This window comes from Neolamprologus multifasciatus, chromosome 13 (assembly GCF_963576455.1).
Source record: "Neolamprologus multifasciatus chromosome 13, fNeoMul1.2, whole genome shotgun sequence".
NCBI classification, from domain to species: domain Eukaryota; kingdom Metazoa; phylum Chordata; class Actinopteri; order Cichliformes; family Cichlidae; genus Neolamprologus; species Neolamprologus multifasciatus.
In genome coordinates, this window is record NC_140451.1 from 28,288,578 (window position 1) to 28,311,503 (window position 22,926).

A 22,926-nucleotide genomic window follows, 5' to 3' on the forward strand; every position below is an offset into this window, starting at 1 on the left:
GTGCAAGGCTTCTTATGCAATCAGTCATCTTATACAAGTGTTGAAAAGCTGCAAGCTGTCATTTTATGAACCAGTGTTTCCCTAGTGCCTTTTCTATTCATGATTGTACTTAAGGTTACTTAAAGGAATTAGCTAGGGATGCCTTTTGTGCCTTATGATGCTTATGCCTCATCTATGTGTTAAGTTGGAACAACTCTGGTGACGTCAGTGTTGAAACAGAAGCATTGACTGCCAGATCATTTAGAACAGAGGTTCTCAAAGTGGGGTTCAGGAACCTCAGGGAGTCCACAACTTAAAAGTCCACAAAATAATTTTCTTTAAAGAATGTGGTATGACTGAAAATTGCATACATTGTACATACAGGGACCATTTGCGCAACTACAAAAAGCATCATTCCCACATTATCAATAAAACAGTTAGAACATCAGTACTATATCAGCGTGTCATACTTACATAGACCTAGACATGGAACCAAAGTGTAAAAGGCCTTAACTTCCAGGCTCCACTGCAGAAAACACATCAGGGGAAACATGAATGTCTAATTTGCCAAAACCACATGTGCCTTAACAATGTGCATATGTGTGTTTCTGTTGGAGCCACTGAATGGTACGTTTTTTCTGTTTGTTTGTCTTTTACAGTTGTGTGTGACATGAGCTTGCTTCTAATGTTTATGATTGAGGTGTTAAAATACATTTTGTATGGGAATATGGCAACATAATTGAACTGATTTTTGTTTTGCTTTTTTTTTTTTTTTTTTTGTCAAAGCTCCCTTGACTTAATATGAAGGTCATGTGTTTGTATCAGTATGATTTCAACAACCAATATTGAATGATGGTATTATTTTAAGTTATGTTTAAGAACTATGCAGTATTATGTGTTTGCTTCACAAAGCGCTGCTTTAAAACTGTCCTGTATACATGATCCATCATGTAGGGATCATGTATACATGATGGATCATACATATACAGTACATGTATGGATCGCGTATGATCCATATAAATGTCAAAAAGGAACTCTTAAAGACAATCATACACAAACTTATTTACTTTAAAACAATGCTTTATGTTCTTTGCTTGGGGGTGAAAATGGAGCGCTTTTATTCTGTTATGCATTGTAAGTAATTTGATATGACTGTACAATGATCATGTGATAAAATGGGAACGATGCATTGTAGTGGCAGGAACAAGATGAAGTGACTTTTTATTGTATTGCCAAATAAAAATATGCATCTTTTACATATCTGTGCAATAAAATCAGCAAATACATTGATCTGAGTGTGATCAAAGAAGGCATTGTCTGATTTGTTGTTGTTTTGTTTTGTTTGTGTCTTCTGTAACATAATTAGGCAGAATTATTGTATGTGCAACTTTCATTACCCAGCAGTATGACTGATTATTATTTCACATTACTGCAAGTGCAGGCTCGATCTCAATCTTATCTTGAGCTGCAGAACTTGGGAGTTGTCTCAGACATTTTGCTCCTTTGGCATAATTTATCCCTGCTTGATGTGATGTATCACTCAAATCACAATGTAATGTTTAGAAACCCACCCTGCTGAATTGGAGTTTAAAAAGCCCACATTACAAAACTAAAATATAAGAACTGTTTTGCAAGTGTGAGATAAGTCTAATCATCCATTTTTTTTCTTTCAATTTTCAAATTTCATTATGTAATTATTTTTAGTTAGATGAAATTATGTCAATAAACTGTGTCTGCCCCTTAACATGACTGTCACTTCCCTTAGTGATATTGAATCCACACCCCTGATGTAAACTGGATGGATTTTCATCTCCCCATCGTCTTCCCCTTATTTTTACCCCTCCTTCCTCTGAACTGATTTATGGTTTCCCATCATTTCAGTTACATGTTTATAAAATCATCACCTCTGGAGCTTACAATCATTATTTGAGGCACTGTTTCTTTTTTTCACAGAAAACGTGCAACAAACATTTAGAGCTGACAAACGACAAAAAATACCTGCAATTTTTGCACACTTTCCCTAAATTCAATAAATCCAGCGCACATGACGCTGCGACACGCCAAACTTTTTTGAAAACCCAATCACAGTTGTGTGCCAACATACCTCGGCGCTCATTGGCTGAATCATCTGTCAGTCATTTTTCAGGGCGTTGCCACATCTCAGCAGCTGTCAGATTGTATCCAAATGACAATAACGGAATTGCACAGCGAGCTTTTCTGCACAACGATGTTCGTCTAAAATAGAGAGGTAGGAGGTGTCGCTGTGAAACAAAGTATTTTAAACAGCACACTCAGTCAGATGTAAAGTTACCGCGCCCTCGTATTCGTTTTTAGCATTTAATTATGCTAGCGCTAACCTGCGGTAGGCAGTAGAAACGGTGCATGTTTGGAAAATAGCATATTTTGTATCAGCGTTGGTAGACTTCCGGATATTGCATTTTAAAAAAGGCACCGTGCTAACATCGCTTTTAATAACGCGGATGCATAAATAGAGATGCTGGTAACCCTGAGACTCAACCAGTCGCTAACCTTTCATTTACATATTTGTCTAAAGCCCTTTTTAAATTCTATAGACGTGACGTTGCAATTTGCTCTTACTCTTAGTTTACCCGCTGTTATATTTCTATGTTGCCTGTTTTTGAATCGCTCCAACCTCTGATAGTTTCCTCTCGGCGTCCTCCTTTAGTGTGCTGATATTCCTCACCTGACCTCTCTGATCACCCTGTCCCACATCACAATGGAGACAACCAACAGCTATGTGCTAATCCATGGGAAGAACATCTCCCATAGCACTCTGACAGGGCCTGCTGCAGGACCTCACATGTCCATAGACAAGCTCTTCCCAGCTCTCCTGGAGTGCTTTGGCATCATACTGTGTGGCTATATAGCAGGCAGGTAAGTGATTGAGAATTAGACCATGTTTTTGCCAAGTTTTCCAGAATATTGGCTGGGAAATGTAGTAAGTGCCTAGTGTAAATGTGTATTTATTCCCCCCCCAGGGGTGACATCATCACAGAGAGCCAGGCTAAAGGTTTGGGGAACTTCGTATCCAAGTTTGCTCTTCCAGCGCTGCTTTTTAAAAACATGGTGCTGTTGGACTTCAGAAATGTCATATGGGCATTTCTGTGGAGTGTCTTGGTTGCTAAGGTTTGTGTCTAACCACTTGTAAGTTTGCATTATGCTGAAGATTTATAGAAAACAAAAACCTGATCATCACGCTTCTGTCCTGTGTAGGTGACAGTCTTTGTGCTGGTATGTGTGCTGACACTGATGGTGGCCAGTCCAGACAACAGATACAGCAAGGCTGGTCTGTATGCCATCTTTGCTACTCAGAGTAATGACTTCGCCCTTGGATACCCTATAGGTAAGTGCAACAAAACATTACTGTTTGCTCATTCAGGGTTAGCAGTGGAGAAAGTCCTCTCGTGTCAGGGAATAACACAGAGTATAAACAGGTTCGATATGAGCTACAAAGTGCTATCAAGGCTGCCAAGGAAGCATATTCCCAATAACTTAAGTGCTGCTGCTGAGATATGTGGCAGGGAATCAAAGTTTTAACTACCCATAAACAACGCAATACACACTGGTCAGGGATCCAGGACACCACCCTACTGGAAAACCATAATGACCTTTCAACGTCGATATCAAACTTCAGGTAGCACACATATAGGGTCTCAGGGCATCTCCATCCTAGACTTCCTTGCTCACAGATCACCGTTGGTGACGGTAGAAAACAGCTCTGCCAAGCTTTCAGTCAACACAGGAGCCTCCCAAGGATGCCACTTCAACAACTATGATTGTACACCTTTGACTGTGCCTCTACTCAGAATAACAAGATCACCATAAAGTATGTAGATATGGTTATGGCACAGCCATCCTCAGCTGCATTATAGAAGAGGAAGAGTCATGGTACAGGGGACTGGCAAACAATATAACTTGCTATAGACAGGAGAATAATTCCTCTTCTTAACATACGGACGGCCAAAAAGCTGTCAAAATGGATCGAAATGGACCGATAAATCCACCAGCAGCTGTACTGCTTTGTGCAAATGGCAATAAAGTCTATCTTAATCTTATCTAATTAAGACATAGAGAGTGTGTATATATTTCATTGCCTCTCTGTCTTCACTTTTCTAGTTGATGCTTTATATCGAAGTACATATCCAGAATACCTCCAGTACATATACCTGGTTGCTCCTGTATCCCTCATGCTCCTCAATCCCATCGGCTTTGCTCTTTGTGAGGTGCAGAGGTGGAGACAGGCCAGCCATCCACAGCGCAGTAGTCTTGGCATCCTGGGAGTTGTTGTCTTACAGGTACTAAGCATGCAGGTGTTTAGACAAGTGTATTAATACACCTGTATATCCTAAGGTTTACTTTATTTGCAAACTTTAAGGACCCAATTTGTACATTTGTAACTGTTTCCCACTTTGACCTTTTGCACCAATTTTAGGTCTTGGAGTTTTAATTTTTATTATTTTTTGCACTCTAGGTGTTGAAGAACCCAATAGTGTTCATGGTGATAGTGGGAATCATCTCTCACTTTGCGCTGGGCCAGCAGATCCCTGCTGTGTTGTCAGAGTTTATAGATGGTCTCGCCAACTCTTTTGGAGGGGCAGCGTTGTTTTACCTTGGCCTCACTATGGTGAGTTGCACTCTTGTGTTTGTCTATCTTTTTTTCTTCTCCTAAGGATAACCTGTTTTACTTACAATGAAGGATATCATCAGCTGCCGTCTTATTTGGCAGGTTGGTCAGCTTAGAAAACTAACCAGAGACACTGGAGTTGCCTTGATATTGCTCATCACAGCCAAACTGTAAGTGACACCTGAAAGGAATAGTGTGAGCATAATTGGTTTAAGGTGGCCTGAGCTAGTGGGTTTTTGTATTTGACCATATTTTGCATGGTACATATTTTTGTGTTAGTTGCCATTATTTTGTATATAATATGTAATGCAAGATACACTTTGTCTTCAAAAATACAGAAATACATCTTCCTAAAGTGGCAACAAGCCTTTAAACTTCACCAAGAACTCTTAAAGAAAATGAACAAAATATGAAGTACAGAAGGGTTTTTAATAGTCAGTTTGGTTTTTGGTTGATTACACAGCTCCATGAGTATATTTCTGTCTGTCTCTCTCAATGTCATCCTTTCAGCTTGATAATGCCGCTGGTCTGTAAAGACATGGTGGATATTCTGGACACTGGAGTGAACAGCACGAGTGCCAATCACACAAGTTTGTCCAACTTTGCTTTCTTATATGGAGTTTTCCCAACAGCCCCCAGTGTGGCCATCTATGCTGGACACTATAACATGGAGTTAGAAGTGGTATGTTCTCTTAATGTAACAATCATACTTTAAAAAGCTGTATGAAAGGAATATTACTTTTGTTGTTGTTGTTGAAACACAAAGAGAAGAGGTCTCCCTCGTGACTAAAATGTTCCATCTTTCATGCTACTGGTAATGATGCACGATCTGATATCCTCGTGTTGGTGTTGTTCCCAGATCATCATACTAAAGGTTGTTCCAGGATCAACATTGCAAGTGACCAATCAGAATGTTGTGATGTCATACTTTTGCAACTTCGGGAAAAACCGGCGTAAAACAAAAAACTGTACTTAAGCTGCGAGAAACCGCCTTTGTCCGCCGATCAACGGACCCTAACCCTAACCCTGACCCTAACCCTTTAATAAACGCTAAGCAGAATTGATATTGTCCTTGCAACATTGGAATTTCATAAATGCACGAATGGGTTGGTGCGCAAAAGAATAACGTCACAATAATGTGATTGGTCACTTGCAATGTTGAACCTGGAACAACATTTTCATGATGATCTGGGAACAACACCAACACGAGGATATCAGATCATCCGGTAATGATGGCATGGAAACCCACATGGTCGACACTTAGCCAGGTATTTTAAACTTGGTTTTTACATTCTCTCACCCCCAAATCCTGTTTGTTTGGGTTTTTTTAGGTAACGTCAGGGATGGTAATCAGTACATTCTTGTCGGCACCAATCATGTATGTGTCCGCCTGGCTATTAACAATCCCTTTAATGGACCCAACCCCCTTGGTTACAGAGCTTGAAAATGTAAGCTTCAACATCAGCATTGTCAGCCTTATAGCTCTGGTAAGTGCCTTTGAATTCAGTGCTCTGGTTGGATCAGTGGGACAGGGAAGAATTTTAAAATGATAAAGAAGAAGCACAGAAATGCTTTAACAACACCTAGAGCTTAAGCACAGGAAGTTGTGGATGATAGCTGGTGTCATGATTGATTTTCCAAATATAGACATGTCAAATGATCAAGTATGATTATCTTCATTCAGGTGTGGACCATAGCGGTGATGCTGCTCAGCAGGAAATTTAACAAACTCCCTCACCTATTTGCGCTAAATCTGTTCCTGGCCCAGGTCAGTCTTATTTCGAAAACATTTTTTAAAATGAGATTTCAGTGTTTAATTCAGTTGATTCATTCATGAAATGCTAATTGAGAACCTTATATAGGTTGTATAGGTTAAACTCTGTACTTTTCTCTATAGTTCCTAGTGTGTGTTAGTATGATCCTGTGGAATTTCTTGGTGAAACAAGAGGACAACCTGCTCGGCAAAATTCTCACCTTCACTTTGCTCTATGGGTCTCTTTACAGTACGTACATTTGGACAGGTAAGTGAATACCTGTAAGAGGTTACACCTGTTTTATGAATGAAATACCCCAAAAGTCAAATGATTTGTGTTTAGCTGGTAGATGTTGGTGATTGTATTTGAATGTTTTGTTCTCTTTTTCAGGTTTAATCCCTCTCTGTCTGGCTCTGACTAACAGAGATGATCTGCTGAGACTCCGACCAGGAGTCTTCATGATTTTGGGTTGGGGGTAGGCCACCACAGAGAAATGAATAAGGATATTTTAATTGACAATAGAATAAGATAATGAAACATTTTAAAACTTTTACTGATTGAAATGTGACTTTTTTTTTCTTTGTGGAGACAAGAAAAGAAGATCATATCAGAGAATATGATCTAAAGTCTAAGTAATAACCAAATTATTCAACCTTTCTCCACGCACAGGGTTCCTTTCCTAATGGTTGGTGGTCTTCTCATATCAGGAGAGAGGACTGATACGATAGACTCTGCCTTCTTCTATGGCAGAGCCCAGGTTGGAACAATACCTGCTGTAACTCTACATTACACTTTCTAAAGAGTCGTTCTGAACTCTGTTTATTTTTGTCCAGTCTTTTTCTTTTTCCTTTTTTTTCAGCTCAAGACTTTTTATTTTAAGTTCAGGTTTAATGCTGTCTGTGGAGAAAACGCACTGAAATTCTTTTACCAAATTAAAGTAATATTTATAAAAAGTACACTTCAGGAATTCTCGAACAAGTTTTGTTTGGGAAGTTTAATTCATAATCTCATCAATTCTCCTCCAGATAATCAGCACTGCAGTAATTCTTGCGGTCAGCCTGGTTCTCGGTGCAATATCTTTGATGGGTCTCAGCCAGGGAGACTGGGAGCAGAGCGGCTACCAAGCCCTGAGCAGAGCTACTGTAACGGGTGTCAATGATGAGGTGAGGGTCCCTGGTGGCCTGGAGGATTCACACCAACAGCAAGAGCAGACACAGATGTCAAATTCACCTGCCTGTGGTATCAACTCGGGTAACTCCATTCTTTCACTTTGTCTTTAGTTTATTCTAACTTAAACATAATCTGAGTCTGAATCTCTGTTATCTGTTGTCATTGAGTCTGTAACCAGATGATGTGCAGTAAACATGTTCATTCATTCATTCTGTTGCTGTGCAGACCTCCACGGTTTCTCTCCTCTCCAGCCTATACCTGATATGATAGCCAGTACACAGAGGGACCACACGAACAGCACAGGTAATAAACATACATTTCAGCTCACCATTTAGCCATTCAGAGTCAATTGTGATGTTTCATTAGTTTTATTATGAATTTTGTTATTTTAATTCTAACAATAAGTAAATGACACAAATTTAAATGTTTGTCTTCTGCGGTTGATTATTATGCATTTTTATAACTAAACCAAATGTGTAGCCAACACTAGCCTGTATAATCCAATAAAGATTGGGGTTTGGTTTACAACCATAAAGTTGGCTTTGTCATCTTTACTTGGAATTCTCTTCCTCTCTAGGCCACATTGGGGCGCTGTGTGATGGGCATCAGCAAAGTACTTCCTCCTCTGAGCAGCCGCTGAATCTTCCACCACCCGGGCTTCAAACCACAGACGATAAACAGACTGTGAGACATGTTCTGCTCTGTCTGCTGCTCATTGTCAGCCTGCTAGCAGTAAGGATGAAACACTCTTTATGATTATGTGTGAGAAAATGTGTGAATGGACTGATGCTGTAGTCATCCATATTGAAATCACCATTTATATGCACATTACAAGTGTATGAAAATTGCCTTCAACAGTGTTATTAGCTGATAAATGAGATCTTTACATATAATAAATCCTTTGTAGTGTTGTCTTTATCTACTTATCTATCTTGTTTATGATATAAACATCTGGATTAATATAAAAGCTGTTAATAATTAGTAACCTTATGCTACGTTGGATTACCTGTTTGTAAAAATGGAAAGTTGCAATGCATGCCATAACAATGTCCTGGTGCCTGATTGGTGAATGTTTCTGCCTAAATGAAGAACCTGTCCAGCTGTCTGTGGTGGTTGTTCAACAAAGATCCAGGAAGGCTCTACCTTGAACTACAGTTCTTCTGTGCTGTGGCTAACTATGGACAGGTATCTCATACATCAGCTTATTGTATATATGAAGTGTTGCGAGTAAAAAAATACTATGTTCAGTTGTATCTACTACATTTTGTTTTCTTTTTTCCCCCCAGGGCTTTTTGTCCTTTGGGATCTTTGGTCTGGACAGACACCTAATCATCTTGCCTTTTAAGAAGAGGTGATCTGAGACTTCATTGTGGTTTCTAAATTAATTTGTGATCAAATAAATAAAACAATACTAGAACAAGTTTTTTTTTGTCTGCCTTTTCTTTAGATTGCTTAGCCTGTGGCAGGGCAGGGACATTGATGATTTGAGTCCCTCAGGTGTACCAGAGGAGGTCAGGCTCACCTGTACTCAGTTTGTCCGCTACCACAAAGACCAGTGTGTACAAGACATAGTACACACACGCAGGTATGAGTACTTGTTTGCATGTATTTGTGTGGGGTTTTCTTTAAGGACATTTGTGTGTGTTACATAGTACAGTTTGTGTATATGATTTGTTTTTAAATCACCCCTCACATCATCTGCTTATAGAATTTATTCCCTCTAAGCAAAATATTTTTGAAGTAAACACGGAAAAAAAATTATTAGAGATCTCCGTTTTTGAGTTTGAATTCTCTCTCTTTTTTTTCTTGTTCAATTCTGAGCATGTCCAAATAATTACTTCTGATTTTCTCTGAATCCTCTTTGCATGTTGCATCAGTTTCTGGGTTTCTACATCAGACTGTTATTTTTCTTAAAATCAAGTCTAACCATTTGAATTTTATACTCTGCCGTGCCTGTTTTAAAATACTGAAGATCAAATTTAGCCACCCTACTACAAAACTAAAACTGGGTGCTATCGTTCTAACACAAAATCATTTATATTATCTCTATACCTTCTCTATGCCTTATAATCCTTCCTTTGCTTTCTCTTTTATTCCTTTCATTTACCCTTCCTTTCTTTTGCCTGCCCATTCCCTCTTCTTTTCTTCACCATCACCATCACCATCATAGTGGCTCAGGGGAGAGTGTGAACACTTCGACAGGTGAATCCTTCCTCTGATACTAACAGGTTTGGAGGAGGACTGGAGGATGAAAATGAAGTTCTGAGACATTCCTCAGCCCATGAACCCCTTTACCTAAACACAAATTCTAGTGATCAGGGTCAGCTAAACGATCACTCACAGATTCTTAACCGAAACCACAATCCCGATAAATCCAGCAGCCAGTGTTTACTTCAACCGAGTCAACCCCACCTAGCGCCCGAGAATGAATTGCAAGTGCATATATCCAACCCTGATGCACCAGGAACCTCCCTTGACCATGAACCCACCAATTCTCAGCATGGTAATGCTTCAAGCCCTCCCCAGTTTCATCAGTATCCCCAGTCCCATCTTGAAAATGTGTTCCGAGGCAGTGACTTAGTAGATTGGCTGGTGGAACGAGGCCTCAGCGCTGGACGAGCCGAGGCACAGCTGTATGGCGCCCGTCTTCAGCGGGGAGGAGTGTTGACAGGTCAGCACAGCTTCAAGGATGAACCCAACTTTCTTTATCACTTCATGCAGCCAAGACGGGAGGAAGAGTAGGAGGGAACAAGATGATTAAAATGATGAACAAAGCTTTCGGCATACCAAGCGACGGCCACCATAGCTGAGTGCCAAAGCAGAAGTGCCTTATGGTGCAGCTTCTTCAAAAGCCACTTAAGGTTGAATCTGGATCATATGAGACACTCATTTGCCCACCGGAATTGGGTTATTTATCCTTGTATATTCAGGGTGGTTCCCAGTTGAATATCAACTTATTAGCTAATCGGGAGAGAGGTTGCGCTTGCAGTTGCTTTAGAACAGGGGTGGGGAACTCCAGACCTCAAGGGCCGGTGTCCTGCAGGTTTCAGACGTGTCCTTGATCCAACACAGCTGATTTAAATGGCTAAATTACCTCCTCAACGGCTGTATCCCAATTCAGGGTCTGCAGCCTTAAAGGCCGCATTTTAAGGCCGATTACATCACAGCGACGCGACGAAGGTTGTCCCAATTCGAAGGCTGCTCGAAATGCGGCCCTCAAATGCGTCCTTCATTTCCCTGAATTTTAAAGACGTGGTGGTGTAGACTTCGTGGCCCAACATATCCCAGAATGCATAGCGTGGCGGTGGGTGTGGATAATTTTGCCGAAAAAAAAACGGCGGATGAGGGGCGGCCGAAGAGTAAACTTTAAGTAAGTACTGAATATTATGTCACTTATTTATGTGCAAATGTTTAATAACGAAGAACATTAAAACATTACTGTTGGCCACATGTCGGCAAAGTTATGTGACATTAGTGACGTTTGTACTAACTTGGTTTTAAAGCCTTTACTTTAAAATATACGCCGTTCAATAGCTGAGCTTAATCTTACAGAGAATGATCAAAGCTCATGTAGAAACAAACAAACAAATGAACAAAAGATTTTCTCCTTCATTTCTGTCAAACAAAGCTGTATGAAACGTTTCCAGCTGTTAGTATCATGGTTGCTAGGCAACCTGAGCGGCGCGACGGAGGCTAGACCGTCCCATTTCACAAGCCTCACACTTCCGGCCTTAGCGGTCTTTGAGTACGCGGCCCTTGTGGACCGTTAAGGCTGCGTACTTTAAGGCTGCAGACCCTGAATTGGGACACAGCCAACATGTCTTGAAGTTCTCCAGAGGCCTGGTAGTGAACTAATAATTTGATTCAGGTGTGCTGACCCAGGGTGAGATCTAAAAGCTGCAGGACATCGTCCCTTGAGGTCTGGAGTTCTCCACCCCTGTATTAGAAGAAACTTAAACAAGAAAATTGATGGTTGAGGTTAAAAAGGGGAAACAATCACTTCCGACTGTTACTTGACTCCTTTTGTTGTGGAAAGAGCCCTTTGGAATTTTATTACGGCTATTATATTCTTCTATTTTATTTTCATCGATTATTTTGCTCTCAGTTTTCTCACTGGGATCACTCTGAGATGTAAACAGTATAGAATCAGTCCCAATTGTAGCAGGTAAAAGTTTTATTTCCTTGATTGCTTTCTGGGTATATTTTTCAAAGAAATTAACTTAAATGACCATGCTTAAATAAATAATATTTAAGATAAGCATGCACGTGGTGAGAAGACCAGAAAAGCCGTCAGTAAACTACTCAGTGACAGCCTGTGACATTTCTATCAAAGAGCAATGTCATATTTTCTTTCAGGGGATATTAAAGCGTCCAGAATCTGCCTGTTAGTTCAGTTATCATTTTGCACGCTGTGTCTTTTTTAAAAGCTCCAGTCTATGCTGACTACTTGCATGACTCAGCAGTATGGACTTCTCCTCAGCAATGAGCTGTTTGCACTAACTGAATAAATACATTCTTCACTTTTCTTTTTTTTTTTAAATTATGCAACTCACTGGATAGCTGTCTCTTGGTGATGCTGCAGAGGAAGTTTGTTTTCTTTGCAACTGTAATTGTGTTGCAGCTGTTTAGTTTTAAATATTTGTTCAGGACTGATTTTGAATTCACTCATCCATGGTGGAGCACCACCTCATACGGGCTTAATTTGAGAATTCAGCCAAAATTCCTCTCATGTTCTTTGCCTTTGAGCCCAACCTGCACAACAGAAGACAAAAGTACGTACAGTAGTTATTGGAATGACAAATCTGTCCATTTGAATGAAAGACAGGTAAAGCCAGAGGGCTCACGTTGTCACAGATACAGTCCTGTTTTTGTTTCAAATGGCTTATCTTTCTTTACAAACCACTGCTAAACTGTTTACATCTGTAAGAAAGTTCCACTACTCTGTCCATTTAAAAAAACAAACGAACAAACAAATCCTGTTCAAAATGTGTCGAGTCTACGGTAGCAAAGTCTGCGGTCACTGTAGACGGTTACGTCTTTTCATTGGCCCGGAGTCTACGGTGAACGTAGACACTCTACACTCTGGTCCAATAGGAGCGCTGAATCCCACTGTAGACTAGCCCAGCGGTCCCCAACCTTTTTTGTGCCACGGACCGGTTTATGCCCGACAATACTTTCATGGACCGGCCTTTAAGGTGTTGCGGATAAATACAACAAAATTAAACTAGTACCGGTACCGAAAAAAAGAAAATTTATTCATAACACACATGAAAAGACCCAGGAAAACCGAGTTAACGATAAAAACGATAACAAAATAACGCTGAAAACCAATAAAAACCCTGAAAACCACACATTTCACACCTGAACCTCAACTCTCGCGGCCCGGTACCAAACGACTCACGGACCGGTACTGGTCCGAGGCCCGGGGGTTGGGGACCGCTGGACTAGCCAACATCTAATGTATTACCCCCATTTCTAGTCTTTTCAGTGGCGACACTAGAAATTTGTGTTATAAATCCAGATGCCCCTGCATGTCGTCAGCAGGCCGGGTGATGTGAGCACAAGAAAACGATTCGAATAAAATGTGATGAAGTTTGTTTAGATGACAGGGTCCAGCTGTAAATCAGAGGAATAAGAAAGGAGTTGTGAATGTGTGTGCGTGTTTTAGGCTGGTTTAGGCCTGAGTGTGTGTAATTTGTAACTGTAATGTAACAGTGGGGGTCTGCCTGTCATAAAAGGAAATAGGAAATCACAGTTGGGGGATGCTAGGAGTGTATGGAACAGAAACAGGAAAGAGAGAAGAAGTTACCCTTCTCCCCGAGGTGCAGAGAGGGTACAGCATACCTCCACACATCCTGTTTTATAGGGGCCTGAGCATTTGTGTCACACACACACACACACATCAGCTATGTGTATCCATATATGGTAAATTAGGAAAGTTGTATTAGATGCTGTAAATGACCATTAGGGGTGCGGCTACCAAGTATAAATGTAAGGATCTGCATGACTGCCCCTCAGATCTGCCGGTGACATTGCATGATTACATCACATGTAATATACACTGCTAATGCTTACTGTCGTGTCATTGTAAACCAGAGTCTAGTAACACGTTGGGATCATGCTGCAGACCACAGACAGCAGTCCAGGCATCAGGTGGGATAAAGTAGCTGGAAACATCAACTGATAAAGAAAAAAGACAAAAGACCGAATGAAAAACAGAAATGTCCTTCATTGCATATTTTTGACCAATCAGAAGTCGGTGATTGGTCAAAAGTCTAGAGTGAAAGAAGGGGACTTCTGAAATCGGAGTAATAACACGTACGAGGGGAGCGATAACAAGATTCTCCAGAACGTTTACTCTTGCTGTCCTGTGAACAGCATCAGCGTGGTGTTAATTGTTTGCCGTTTTGTGATCGTCTCGTGCATGAGAATATCACCAGGTAAACTAGCGACATTTTTAAACATTTTGTTGTTTAACAGCAACAAGACTGACAGAGTGTGTTTGAGGTAACCTCAAAACTGTCACAGATGTAATATTTGGTGTTTATTTGCTGGTCTGTCGGTAGCGTCTACCACACATCTGTTCGACCAACGCCAGTTGATCTGGAACACCGGCTGTTTCGCTGTCCCACTGCGTGTCCACCATAGACTCTGGCCAATAAAAAGACAATTCCCCCCCCCCCCCCGGAAATTGCGGCCCTGACGGTCACCGTAGACCTTGCGCTACCCTAGACTTCTCTGTGAATAGTGAATACAATCCCAGTTGTGCTCCAGACCCAGTGTGTTTCCTTTGTGTTTGGAAATCACAGATGTGCAATTGAAAGTGGTCAAACTGGGATGTTCAAGGAGTGTCATCCTCAGGTGACATTAAAGCAGGCTTGAGCCGAATTAAAAAAAAAAAAAAAATTAAATGGTTGTTTGATGCAATTTTATTATTATTACTTTTTAAGTGGGCAGAGTTACAAAACTGTGTGGTTGCACTTTCGTAAATGCCTGTTGCGTTGTTGCTGTTTTACACTATTGCTACTATGAAGTTTACAGTGTGTTGGCGAAGTTAGAAGGTGGATGGTAATATATGCATGTTTAAAAGAAAAAAAAAATGTCAGGGACACAGATCATGTTAATGTCAAACTAATGTTTGCTGTGATTTTTTTTGTTGTTGACCTACTAATGTATTTGGTCCCCATGCATATATTTCCATCTTTTGATCCTGTGCCAACAAACACCATACTGGTTCATGCAATCAACATCAGGTCCTCGTGTTTATGATGTTTGATAAAAATGTGATTCACCTTTTTTTAAAGAGTGCCTGCCTCAGTTAACATGAAGGTGTGTGTGTGTGTGTGTGTCTTTGTGTTTGCATGAACAAAAATGTCTGAGTTTCTGTGTGCAGTGTGTATGCGCGTGTTGCAAAGCACTGAGATAATGTAAGACATTTTAATGTCGGTCAGCAGGTTCAGTGTAACAGTGGATGTTTTTATTGTGTTGCTTTAAGTTCGTCGGGGTCAGTGACTGTAACAAAAGGCATAAATAAAAAATGTTTGCATCCAAATTCGTTTTTACTTCATTACTAAACTCAATTATTGATTCTAATTGGAAATTCATAAGTAAAACGACGAAGTAAAAAAACATTTTCGATTTTTATTACATTACATACAACCATAGAATATAAAATGATGGATAACTCTACCATGATGTCCCATTTTGAAGCGTGTAGATGAGCCTGTAATTTCATCACTAGGCCACTTCCCATAGGCTCCCACAGTACTAAAAATATTTTTTGCCCCATGATGGGCATTAAATAGAAGGTTTAAGTCAAAAACATTGGCTTCACTTTTCAGATTTGTAAGCTAAATCCATCATTTCTGCTGTCACGATGGAGAGGGGAAGAAAAGCTTTTTGATCAAACAAGAGGAAAATAAAAATCCTCTTCCACCCACACAAAAAGCCCTTTAAAAATAAAGGCAGCATACTTACCAACTCCCCAGCCCCCCATAAACGTGTAATTTCACGCTGCTGATAAAAAACAAACAAACTTGAATTTATTTATTTATATCATGTAGCTTTGACAAAATTACAGATAAAAATAAGTTAGGCACTTTGGGTGTTTTTCACATTCACAAATCAGGGAAAGCAGGAAAAGTTCACACACTGGGAGGCTACATTATAAAATGCGATACTTTAAATCCTAAACTGTAGTATATTGTTGAATATCAAAAAACAGTACGTATACATTTACTCAAACAATTATCCTGAAATGAGGTTGATCATGAAATGCCTCTAAAATACACACCAGACAATTCAGATTTGTAAGGTTTGTCATTTTCTCAGTTAAGGTTATTTGTTGCCCCTCATTTGTTTTTGTGTGTTTTCTTTCATGATATAAATAAAAAGCTAGATTTTAAGACTCCTTTCTAAAGACTTTCTTCTCTCAAACATTGACTCAATAAATAAAGAACAATTCCTGTCAAATGTAAAGTGCAACACCACACGTGTTAATAGGAGCACATTATACGATTCTCTCATTAAAAATGACACAATAAAAGGCTGGAAAGCTGATTTTAACTCTTCACTGAATGAATTGAGTGATTTAAGTGTTTTTCTACAAGTGATTATAATGTCTCTCTTAAAAAAACAACAACAAAAAAACAAGCTAGTTCATTACTGTAAATGAGTCCAGAAAAGCTCCACATTTCTGCAACATTTAGAGCATGTTGCTCTAAATTATCTTTGTTGAAACCACCATGAAACCTCACACCTCTCATGTCAGTGAAAAACAGCTTCATTAAGACACATGTGTAAATGCTTCAGGAAATGCAGGTACAAAACATTTTAAATATTTTCTCCATGAAGCTTCTTTAACAGCAACGACTACCAAATTAGTTACTAAATAAACATATGTAAGAGAAATGTTAGTCTAGCTGCTTTCTTTTTTATGAATAAAATAAAGAACATTGTTAAACTAATATCTGTAAAGACATCCAGTCCAGTGTCCATGTAATGTGTTAAAGTTATTACAAAAATAGTTACGTAGGACTTTCAGTCTAAATCTACCTTACATATTTTGTGTGTATTTTCCACCATGACAGATCCAGATCAGAGAGACAAACCCTGAATAGCAGCCAATGGAAACTTAGGGGAAAAATGTAAAAAAATAAATAAATAATAATTTTAAGGCACTAAATTTGATTATATTTTTGAAAGAGCACCAAATTGTTGTATATCAGACACCCTTCAGTTTGCCCAGAAATGAAACTCCCAGTATGACAAACATACTCATAATCATCATAAAAGCCATATACATAAGAACCACTGAGACTGCACGCTCGGTTTCCATTATGTTTCGTTTGTTTTAGGATTTCGATTGGGATCTGTAGATGGGGAAGTTGCAAAAAGTTTCTCAGGGTCATTAGGCAGGGTTAAAGAAAATGACATGAAACAAGGCACTGTCGAAAAAATAAAAACCTGCAACTATTTTTAAGGTAAAATATTTAGTAAACAGATATGATTGTTTTACCTTCTCACATGCTCTAATGTGCTGCTTTTCTTCATAATATCTGATTAATAATCTGAACATTTCTAGATTTTGGACTGCTTAGCTTCATAAAAATGCCAGTCCTGTCCTGTTTAATTAAGACAATAGGTACAGATCATTACAGCGTATGTATTTAAATAATACGTTTATTGTTTTAGGGCATTTAATTGCCTCAGTATTGCTGTAACAAAGAAGCCCAAGACATTTCCAGCCCCATCTCAGAAAACGTACCCCAAACCTTTAGGGAACCTTCAGTATTAAAACTTGGTGTAACATGATCAGAAGCCAAGTTCAGAACAGATTGTACTGTAGGTATGATAACTCTCTGGCGTGACCTTACAGAAATCTGGAGTCACCAAAAGGTCACATGCCAACCAGCGGTCAGTTTTTCCTCACCTCACTTCTTCTCACATTAAGTTACATTTAGGTCTTCTTTTACCTCACACTCCGTCATCGCCTCTTCCGTTCCTGTTTCATATCAGTCTCACTGATTCCGTTGCTATCCATGCCATCCACTGTGAGGCGACCTTTGCTGTAGTGTTTAATCAGTGCTCCGGGTAAGAGGGCCACGAGGGCGATGGCGAGGAGCTGAGCTAGCGTCCCCCAGGAGAATATGTCATCCAGTGAGGAGATCTCTGAGAGGATGACTCCGGTGCGAACACATATGAAGTTGTAGGGGATCAAACCTGAAAGCGAGAGAGCGGTGGCTTGACTGATCAGTACTTGTTTTGTAGGTTTTATAGTCTGCATGTTTCATGTTTGAAACTATGGTCTCACCTATGAACACGGAGAAAAAGAAAATATGCATAGGGATGTTGAGAACAGGACAGGTGATGTTAAGGAACCAGTTAGGAGTCATAGGGAAGAAACGAAGGAAAAGGAGGAAAAAGAACAAACTGCTGCGGTTTTCCTCCACCTGACGGAGGGAGGAGAATGGGTGAGGAGAGAAGATAAAAGGAAATGTGAGAAAATTAAAACCTAGACAGCAAATGATAAAAAAGACATAAAGAATAAACTGTAATTGGTTTGTCCTTCACTGAATAAATGATTTGCTGCGTAGTATAAAGTGACGGAATAGGAGAGAAGGAGATTTAAAACATGCCTACCTTCCTCTGCAGCAGGGCCACCTTCTCAGGGAAGAGGTGCACCACATGCTGCTTTCCAAATGCTGCAGATAGCAGGAAGCAGAACGTGGAGCCTGTGGTGGCGAGCATGCAGGCCAATGCCAGACCCTCCCAGGGCCCGAATATTGCACCAGCTAACATGTTCTGAGGAAGAAAAGCAGTCTCTGTTTAAAAGAAATTTGCACGTAGGAATAAGATATTTATCGGAAATCAACAACAAGACACAGGATTGATTCGGATCATTGGTTTGCATTACTGTGTGTCTCACCAGAAAGGAGGAGCCAGGTATGGCAAAAGACTGTTTGTACAGGTATGCGCTACAGAAGAGCAACAGAACATAGGTGTAATGTTGTCTTTTGTAAAACTTGAGCATCTCTGCGAGCTCCCGTAGCTCGTCCAGGTCAGATGGGAACTTTAGCCTAGATGGAACAAACACAAGAATGCTGTGTGCATGGAAATACAGTATAAAAGGCAAAAACAGAGTATGTACTATTCTAGCAAGTTGTGAGCTTTTTTTTTTGTTTGACTACCTTTATTTTTCAAAATGATTAAAAAAATAAATTGGTATTGATTTTTACCATTGTCTGCTCACATGTGATGCTACTTCGCTACCTGAGTACCGCGAACAATAAATGATCTGATACGTTTTAAATCGCCTTCATCATCTTATTTTCTGCTTTGTGGTAATTAAAAATAAATGGAAAAATACAGTGACAGACAGCACGTACATGGCAGTATATAAGTAATCTGGATTTTATAGGAGAGCCTGAAATTAAACCCCATTTACTTCTACTGCATTGGTTCAGTGGTTGAACTACAGCACCCATAGGCAAAAATGTCAGCATGACTATGATGCAATTGTTTTTTTGAGTTGTATATATAGTATTTTTTTAAAATTTGATTTAAAAAAAACAAAACACACACAAAGTGTAAGAGAAGTGTGTCTATCTGTGCGCATGTGTGCACCAAAGCGAATCAGAGGGTAACAGGATATATCTGATTGAAGGACAGAAATAGTGTTGCTGCCTGTAGACTTGCGCAGAGGGTAGGAAGACACTTCTCAAAGCTCACATGCACACACAATAAAATCCCCCCAGTTGAAACTCAAGATGCCGGCTTCCTCTGCCAGCTGCTCTGGCATTCAGTGTTCCTTGTTCCCACTGGTCAGTGGACGAATATTCTGTTCTGCCATTGGTCCACAAGTTGATGATGCATAAGGGTTCAGATACATGAAACTGCATGGGTGTATGTACTGTATTCAAGCAGCTACAAGTGTCATCATGGGCACTTTTAAATTTTACTTATACACAACCTCATGCAAAACATTCTGTCTCTGCACACACACACACACACAACATTCATATATAGCTTTCCACTAAGCGGTTTAAACCTTTGAACATGGAACAGAGATTTAGCCTGATATTGATATGAAGCTGGACTGTATTAGGGGCTGATATATAACTATTAATTCATTTCTTGTTTCTCTCAGTGATAAATTTGGTTACAGGTTCTCACTTATTCTCATTATTCAGCCTGAACCTCTGATACAAGGAAGGATGGATCCACACTTTCATGTTGATCACTCCAAATTCGGACCACAGCAGAAATTGAGATTTATCAGACCAGTTAACATTTTCTTCAGTGTTTTTCGAGTCGCTTTTGGTGAGCTTATGTGAAGTCTATCCTCGGTTTCTTGTTCTTAGCTGAGAGCAGTGCCACCCGGTGTGGTCTTCTGCTGCTGTAGCCCATGTACTTTAAAGTTTGATGTTTTGTTCATTCAGAGATGCTATTCTGCATACCTTGGTTGTAATGAGCAGTTAGTTGCTTACCTATCAGCTCAATGCAGTCTGTTCATTCTCGCCTGACCGCAACAGGTCATTTTCATCCAGAGAGCTGTTGATCACTGGATATTATCTCTTGTGAGGGTGGTCAGGTGGAAAAACCCCAGTGGATCGGCAGTTTTTGAAACACTTATATCAGCCCATCTGCCACCAGCAACCATGCCAACCATGTCAAAGTCACTTAAACCACCTTTCTACCCCATTTTGATGCTCAGTTTATTCAGATTAAAGTCATTTGTAATAAAAACAATAACTCAGAAATTCTAAGATTAAAGTTACAGACTCAGAAGAAAGCAGCTAAGATTTTGTAAGGAATGGCATAACCTTCCTGTGCAAACATCTGATCACATCTCCATCTTCCATGTATCGTACCTGCAGTGGATGACCCTGAAGTTAAAATTATACTTTACAACACAAATAAGTAAGTGCGTCTGGACTTTCAAGATCCACTGCTGTATACTGGAGCTAAACAAAATGGGAAAAAAAAAATTATGTACTGATGTTGATGGGGTGATAGTTTGTTTAGCTGCACATCCTCACTAATGCCTTCATGGAGCATTCTCTGTGTATAGAGTAGTGGAGTAGATATAACATTGCAGAAGCTGTGCGATATGACCAAAATCTCATATCCCGATATAAGAATTCTATCGTCCTGATAACGATATAAATCACAAAAATGTAACATTTTCTGTAAATTCTGTGACTCTCGGGCAACTCCACTTGCAGGAAGTGTTTCCTGCTGCGCGTCATGTAGCTGGAGTCGAGTTTTTTTAACAGATGCATGAAACGATACATTTTTAGACATAAGTTGTAACGGCCGCCGTTTTCTTTGTGAGTATTTATTACACAGCGTGCTGCGGGGAAAAGCCTGTTCTAACGTTTGAGTCTAAGGTTTATTTTTTAGCACCTTCTCGGCTCTTTTTTACTTCTCATCAGACAACACTACTTCTCATCTGTAAATAAAAATAGAAATTTTTATTGAAAATGTCACCTCACCAGATCCACTCACACTATGCTTTTACTTTATAAGTAACAAAATATGGGTAATATCATTTTACTGGGAGTGCACCCTTTCTCTCTCCAACACACACACACACACACACACACTCACACTCAAGGATCCTACTCTTGGCTTCAGAGTGCATTGGTCTGCGTTATTCTATCATCTCTAGACAACCTCACACTTGACCGTCTGGCACATTACAACATATCAGTTTCATAACTCTCTCTCTCTCTCACACACACGCACACACACACGCAGAGACACACATATAGAAAATAAATCACTTCAAAACACACACACACACACTTAGAAGTGAGTTAATCGGTCCAGTATGTACTTGAGGAGACATGATGTGAATATCAAGCAGATAATATTTTAGTGCAACAATAATAATAATAATAAATTATTAATGTGGTACTTATTGTAGATGTGATACTTTAAAAACAAATATACTTAATTTAAGGCATATATAATTTTAGACCTTCATATCTTTAGATGAGTTCACATCATGTTCCAACTAATGCAATGATGGGAAGGTCACTATTGTGTTATATGTCACTACTGCTTTGGTTTCCAAGATGGGGGGAGGCCAGGGAATCCCCAAGGAATTTTAAGACAGACTTTAGGGGTGTCATAAAATAGATGTATCCAGGAATTATTTTATTTCACTTTGCCCATGACTAAAAATGTGTCAGATAAAAGCGTGTAAGTAAAAAAAAAAAAAAAAAAGATTTCTCTGCACTAAAGCCACGACCCACAACCTTCTCTCAACCAAGATTTTCTGCTTATGAAGAGCATTAGCACAGTGCTTTGGTGAAAAATGCATGCAGTCCAAATTCAGATTTTAGGTAGATAGATTTTAAAGAATGGAGTACCATGAGTACCAGCTTTGTCAAAGATACCCAATAATACTGATAATAAGGAACAGGTTAATGTAATACTGCTATGATAATTGACTTACCTACATATCCATCAGTATCACCAAGTGGCTCCAATAACTGAAAGTAATATTTTTTGCCCAAACTTGAATTCTGCATGTAAAGTTTGTAAAGGTTCCTTACCTGTACTCCTGGACCTCCTCGTGCTCCCCCTGGGAGCCAGGCTGGAGCTGCTTGGGTCCCGGGGGGAGATGCGTGGACAGCAGGTAGAGGTAGACACTTGCCGCCCCGACAACGGCAGCCAGTCCCGTTAAGGAGCGCATGTTGCTCCCTACAGAAACTCCGCGATCACCGGATAAAACTCCGCTGACAACTCGGGCTGAATTTAAGCAAAGGGGAAAACCGCCGATGAGATAAAGTCGACGTGCTGCGGTTCAGTTGGACGGCAGCGAAAAAAGTGGGTGTCGCTTACCGAGAACCAGGCTACGGTGACGGCTGACATTCTGGCCGGTGTTCGGCACACGGATCACATGGCAGCCGGGCGAACTTTCTTTAGACTGATGGAAAAGACGCTTTGTGCCCACAGTTTCTCCCCCAACACGTCTTATTTAAAATAACACCAAAAATTGATCCCAACAGGTCGTAATAATCAGGATGAGTTAAAGGTCGGTGTATATCTACAGTTGCACTTACGCGACAAGCCACCAGGGGGCGCTAAAGTCCACGATGAGTTCAGAGTAAGATGATACGATTTGATATTGTGCAATGGTAGTATTTATAGAGCAAGATCCTAACTGTGTATCATTCAGATTTAAACGCTAGGCTATAACAGTAATAATAATAATAGTTGTTATTCATACATATATAAATACATTAAAGACACTTAAAGCTTACAGCACACACAAAAAATTATATATATATATATATATATATATATATATATATATATATATATATATATACCTTTTTTTCATCTTTACAATGCAAAAGTTTTGTT

The 22,926-nt window shown here is 39.7% G+C and overlaps 2 protein-coding genes across 3 annotated transcripts; one reads left to right on the plus strand and one right to left on the minus strand.

Moving 5' to 3' along the window:
- The first annotated feature begins 1,894 nt into the window (after positions 1-1,894).
- On the plus strand, positions 1,895-19,802 carry gpr155b (G protein-coupled receptor 155b). 2 transcript variants are annotated; one of them, XM_085182616.1, is made up of 20 exons: positions 1,895-2,227; positions 2,666-2,874; positions 2,979-3,126; positions 3,214-3,343; positions 4,117-4,295; positions 4,472-4,624; positions 4,727-4,794; positions 5,135-5,306; positions 5,956-6,111; positions 6,309-6,392; positions 6,522-6,645; positions 6,769-6,853; positions 7,048-7,135; positions 7,404-7,629; positions 7,774-7,851; positions 8,126-8,280; positions 8,638-8,733; positions 8,835-8,899; positions 8,996-9,133; positions 9,777-19,802. In XM_085182616.1, exons 2-20 carry the CDS (start codon positions 2,717-2,719, stop codon positions 10,288-10,290), a joined length of 2,817 nt encoding a protein of 938 aa, XP_085038742.1. In that variant the 5' UTR covers positions 1,895-2,227; positions 2,666-2,716; the 3' UTR covers positions 10,291-19,802. The 2 variants fall into 2 exon arrangements, with proteins under 2 accessions (XP_085038742.1, XP_085038743.1); XM_085182617.1 differs by having other exon boundaries at positions 1,901-2,227; positions 9,719-9,894.
- Positions 15,176-22,813, minus strand: LOC146505734 (transmembrane protein 41A-B-like). The gene is made up of 6 exons (XM_085182623.1): positions 22,402-22,813; positions 22,113-22,308; positions 18,476-18,626; positions 18,190-18,351; positions 17,861-17,999; positions 15,176-17,769 (listed from the first exon to the last, which is right to left on the minus strand). The coding sequence occupies exons 2-6, from the start codon at positions 22,250-22,252 to the stop codon at positions 17,534-17,536; spliced, it is 828 nt and encodes a 275-aa protein (XP_085038749.1). The 5' UTR covers positions 22,253-22,308; positions 22,402-22,813; the 3' UTR covers positions 15,176-17,533.
- Between the last annotated feature and the right edge of the window lie 113 nt (positions 22,814-22,926).